This window comes from Phaseolus vulgaris, chromosome 1 (assembly GCF_000499845.2).
Source record: "Phaseolus vulgaris cultivar G19833 chromosome 1, P. vulgaris v2.0, whole genome shotgun sequence".
NCBI lineage: Eukaryota > Viridiplantae > Streptophyta > Magnoliopsida > Fabales > Fabaceae > Phaseolus > Phaseolus vulgaris.
In genome coordinates this window covers 27,205,166-27,210,697 of record NC_023759.2, presented here as the reverse complement: position 1 = coordinate 27,210,697, position 5,532 = coordinate 27,205,166, and the positions used below count along the sequence as shown (strand labels likewise).

The 5,532-nt window shown below is 53.9% G+C and overlaps 1 protein-coding gene across 1 annotated transcript; it reads right to left on the bottom strand.

Annotated features, from left to right (window-relative positions):
* Window positions 1–2,525: 2,525 nt before the first annotated feature.
* LOC137815797 (uncharacterized) lies at window positions 2,526–3,986 on the bottom strand. The gene has a single exon (XM_068618909.1). The coding sequence runs from the start codon at window positions 3,984–3,986 to the stop codon at window positions 2,526–2,528; it is 1,461 nt and encodes a 486-aa protein (XP_068475010.1).
* Window positions 3,987–5,532: the final 1,546 nt, after the last annotated feature.

Genomic DNA, 5,532 nt, shown 5'->3' with positions numbered 1-5,532 from the left:
TCTACATCTGGCGACTTCATCTTTAACCCGATGATCGCCGATTCTGGTATGCTGGAGATCGGAACACGCCAACTTAATAACTGGCGACTTCACGAGCCCCCCGACTTCCTTCCCTTCTGCCAACCTGGCGCCTTGTCAACACGCCTATACTGTAGCTTGATGCCACGTCATTACTTCCGACTACCAGGGCGGTACAGACATATTTCAGATACGCCGCCATATGCGGGTCTTTTGCTTGGAACTCGCCTGATACTTGTCCCGTAATCAGCTGGGAATCGCTTTTCACCAAGAGGTTCTACGCGCCCCCAGGAGCATCCCTACAACCAGAGCTTCGTACTCAGCCTGATTATTACTTGCCTTAAAGGCGAAGCGCAGAGCTTACTCGATCAGCACGCCATTGGGTCCCTCCAAGACTATCCCCGCGCCACTTCCTTACTGGTTGTAAGAGCCATCGACCGAGAACAACCACTGCGAACCTGCCTCCACCTCTTATTCGCCCCCGGGCGAGTGTTCTGCCACAAAATCTGCATATACCTGCCCTTTGATGGATCCTCTGGGCTCATACTGGATATCAAACTCTGACAACTGCACCGCCCAGCGCACCATCCTCCCCGCTACGTCAGGTTTTTGCAATACCTTTTGTATAGGGAGGTTCGTCATGACCACCACTGTAAAGTTGTGGAAGTAATGGCTGAGCCTCCTGGCCGAAAATACCACGGCCAACGTTGCCTTCTCCAGCGCCTGGTATCTCGTCTCCGCGCCTTGTAAGGCCTTGCTCACAAAATAGATGGGCTTTTGAATCTGGTCCTGCTCCTGGACCAGCACAGAGCTGATAGCTCGCTCTGTCACCGCGAAGTACAGCCGGAGGGGCACACCCGCTACTGGTTTGCAAAGGATCAGTGGCGTCGCCAAGTACTCTTTCAACTTTATGAAGGCCACTTCGCATTCGTCAGTCCATGCGAAGCGACTATTCCTTTTAAGGCACTGGAAATACGGGTGCCCCTTCTCTCCTCCAGCAGAGACAAACCTTGATAGTGCCGCCATACGCCCCGTCAGCTGCTGCATTTCCTTCACTGACGTCGGGCTTCGCATGGCAATGATTGCTGCACATTTATCGGGGTTAGCCTCCATTCCCCTCTCCGTGAGCATGAAACCTAGGAACTTACAGGCCTTTACCCCGAAGACACACTTCTCGGGGTTTAGCTTGAGGCGGTACTTGGATATAGTGACGAACAACTCCTCTAGGTCTGCCACGTGCTGTGCCCTATCCTTCGACGCTACTACCATATCATCCACGTAGGCGTACACATTCCTCCCTAACATGGGCGCTAGGACCTTGTCCATCAGCCTTTGGTAGGTGGCACCTGCGTTTTTCAGCCCAAAAGGCATCACCTTGTAACAGTAACTGTTGGTCTCCGTCATGAACGCAATTTTACTCTCATCTCGCGGGTGCATTTTAATCTGGTTGTATCCCGAGAATGCATCCAAAAAGCTAAGTACATTGCAGCCGGAGGCGCTGTCCACCAACGCGTCGATGCTGGGCAGTGGGTACGAGTCCTTCGGGCATGCTCTATTTAAGTCTGTGAAGTCCACGCACATCCTCCACTTCCCATTCGCTTTCTTCACCAGGACGACATTGGCCAGCCATTCAGGGTATTGAATCTCCCTGATGTGACCAGCACTCAGCAGCTTCTGCGTTTCTTCCCTTACCACCAGCTGCCTCTCTTCATTAAACTTTCTCCTTCTTTGGCGCACGGGGTGGACCGTGGCGTCCATGCTAAGGTGATGACCTAGGAAATCAGGGTCGATGCCGGGCATATCTGAGGCAGACCATGAGAAAGCATCTAAGTGGCGTGAAATCACCTCTGCCACCTCCTCCTGCTCCTCTTGGCTCAGCAAACGCCCTAGCTTAAACGTTTTGCCGCCAATCTCCCTTTCCACCACGTTAGCCGCCTGCTGATCCCTGCTATTATCCTGAACGGGCGCCGCCTCTTCCACGGGCGCCGTGTCGTCAGGGCCTTCCCCCATGAGTGTATCTGCCTCGGGCGTCGCCCTCACAGGTGTGGCCTCGTTAGGCGTTGACCGAGCGGGCGTCGCCTCAATCATCGTCGTGTCTACACTTGGCGGACGCTCAAACACCATAACACGCCTCTCTTCGTTTTAAGGCTATTCTCATAACATTTCCGCGTCTCCTCCTGATCCGACTTGATGACAATCACCTTGCCGCTGAGATCTGGCAACTTCATCTTCATATGGCGCGTGGAGGCTACTGCATTCAGCCTATTCAACGCCGGTCTGCCCAACAAGATGTTGTAGGCGGAGTTGGCGTTTACGACCAAGTACCGGATGCTTTCGGTACGTGAGGCCTCTCCATTTGTGAACAGTGTCCTCAGCTCCAAGTAGCCTCGGACCTCCACCTGGTTATCCGCAAACCCATATCGGCACCCTGTGTAGGGCCTCAAAAGGTCAGGAGACAACCGCAGCTTGTTGAATGTCGACCAGAACATAACGTCTGCAGAACTTCCCTAGTCGACTAGAACCCTGTGCACCTTTCTTCCAGCCGTGACAACCGAAATGACCACGGGGTCATTGTCGTGCGGCACAACGTCTCGCAGATCCGCCCTCGTGAACACGAGGTCCGACTCCCACGGATCACCTGAGATTCTTTCCTCAATTGAGTTGACCCCCCTCGCGTATTTCTTTTGCTGGGAGGCGGTGGGTCCTCCGCCGGAAAAACCTCCAGCAATGGTGTGAACCTCGCCGAGAACAGTCATCTCGTGCGCTTGCTCTTCCGCTGGCGCTGGTAGGGCGGCGGTCGTGGCGGGTTCTACGACATAATCCTTCAGAAACCCGCTTCTCACTAGCTCGTCTAGCTGGTAACCCAGCGACAGGCAGTTATCGATGTGATGACCGAAAGCCTCGTGGAACTCGCACCAAGAGTCTTTCCGAGGCCCTAACACCTTATCGGTCTTCACTGGTCGCCTCAACCTCTTGGCTATATTAGGCACGACGATCAGGTCCTTCAACTCCACCACAAAGTTGTATCTTGCCGGCCTTGCCCTCTCTCTCGCCGGGCGATCGCCTCCTGCTGGACCCCAGGGCTGGGGTTTTCTGGTCTCATAGGGGCGTCTCGCCTCTGGCTTCTTCCTCCCCGTCGTGGTCTCGTTGACCCTGATGGGCTGAACCCGCGTCTGTGCCCTCGGGCGTGAGGGCACGACGCTGGTTTGCTTCTCGCACACCTCTCCTTCGGAAGCGATATGTTCACCCGCCCGATGCCGTATTTCAGGAAATGTCCTTGGGCGATTGCGAATAATAGATTCGCAAATAGGGTCGGGACACACGCCTTTCCTGAAGGCATAGACAATCATAGGCTCCTCCGAAGTACCAACTTTCACTACTTGGGCCCCGAAGCGGGTGATGTATTCTTTTAAGGTCTCCCCTTGATACTGTTTTATATCAAACAGATCGTAGGAAACTAGCGGCGGGGCCTTGATCGCCAAGTATTGCTCCCTAAACAGCTGCGACAACTGCCGAAAGGAGGTGATATGGCCATTTGGAAGGTTGATGAACCAATCCATTGCCATCCCTGTCAACGTGCTCATAAAGAGCTTGCACCTCGCGGCATCGGAGCCGCCTACCAATACCATCTGCGTGTGGAATGCAGTGTGATGCGCCTCGGGGTCCTCCTTCCCGGTAAAGATCACCTTGGGCCCCGCGAACGTGGTGGGGATCACCGCATCCAAAATCTCCTGCGAGAAGTGTGTGGAAAACTCCCTTGGCGGGGTGAGACGCTCGGTCTCATCTTGTTCGCGTTGCCCTTGGTTATAGTTCAAATCCCGGCGCAACTCTTCATTCACCCGATGGAGCTCTTCGTTTCTCGCGTGCAAGTCTGTGAGGTTCACCTGGATGCATTCCTGTTCTATCCTCGACTCCGCCATCTCATCCTGCAGCCCCCGCATCATTTCCAGTACCTGCTGCATGGACATTTCCTCACTCGCCGCGCGTGCGGTACCTTATCTAGTGGTAGCCCTTATTCTTCACTGTTTCCTCCAACTTCTGCCAACGTTATAGTGGCTCTGATAGATCTTCGTTGCTTGTGATGGGACTGATGTTTTAAATTGGCCCCACGGTGGGCGCCAAATGTTCCGGCCGGTTGACCTGGGACGTCTTTGTGCGCAACCTCACCCGTCAGCTAGGGACTCCTTCCCACTGGTTACCTGTGGATTCCTGCAAAGAAGGACAAAAGGGCGCCCTAGCGGCCGTTTGCACTCCGACGCTCAAGTCAGCTAGCAAGAAACACCAAAACTCTACACCTCCGTATCGGAGCACCGTGACTGGCACTCTGAAGGTGGTCTGATGAAACTGTGTACTGTGTATCTTTTCTCCCTCTGGCAAACAACCTCCCTCTCTCTAGTCCCTTGTGCGTAATCTCAAGACTCGAGCAAGCAACTAGAGTGTACCCTGGGAAAGTCTGCCAAAAGTCCGAACCCCGTTTCCAGCATTCAAGACGCTATTTAAGCTACTCCAACATTCAATGCGCCTTAAAGCGCATTTAATTATAAAACGTTCAGCGCATTTAAGACGTTTAAACCGCTTGGGAGCATTTATAGTACCTTAAACTCTCGAAACGAAAATGTATTAAATAAATTTAATTACCTTGTACCTGACAAAATGACGTTTCTATTCTGACTTGGCTGATGTACACGTGGAGGGCCTCACAGCGCCGTGACCCCATCTGGGGGTATTTCCTTGTGTGAGCCCTCCTACTTGGGAGTGCACCTGCGCAAGGGGTGACTTTTTGGGTGCCAACTCATGCCCCCAAACCTCTAGTCACTCTCACTTTGAGAGCGTATCTACCTTCCTCTCGTACCCTGCACCCGGCTGCCCCCGGGCGTGACCCTTCTCATGAGTCGTAACTATCCCAAGGGCGTCTCTGGGGCGGCATGGGCACCTCACGAGTCAGATTGCTCTACACTGGCGCTATTACTATGGACTTGAAGCCACCTTTCTCTTCTCTTTATTGCTACCCCGGGTTATCGAGGTTTGAGGCCTTCTCACGGTGTCACTCCCTCCATGGTCTTTCCTACCCATGGGTATCGGGGAGCAACACTGTGATTGCCTTGCTTTTGTGACACTTGACCTTGGCGATGCCCTAGCTGGGCGACGCCTTGACTTGGCGATGCCTTCACCTTGGCGACGCCCTACCTTGGCGACGCTTGCACTTGGCGTCTCCTCACCTAGGCGACGCCTTATGTTGACTTTGGCCCCGACGTTGACTTTGACCTTGACTTTGTCAACGCCCGGATACGGGACGGTACAGTTGGCTCCACCGCAGGTTGGAGGGATGATTGAGGGTCCACTACTTGCTCTTGAGCGCCCCCAGCAGCTGAGGTGTTTGATGGAAGAGCATCCCCAGCGCTCTGAAAGGGTGTGGAGGCGCTGGAGGGGTTCTCTGCATAATTTGGGCTTGTGGTCTCAACCGCTGGTGGCTCAGTTGTGGTTGCTCTTTTTCTTTTGCAAACAAGCCCATCC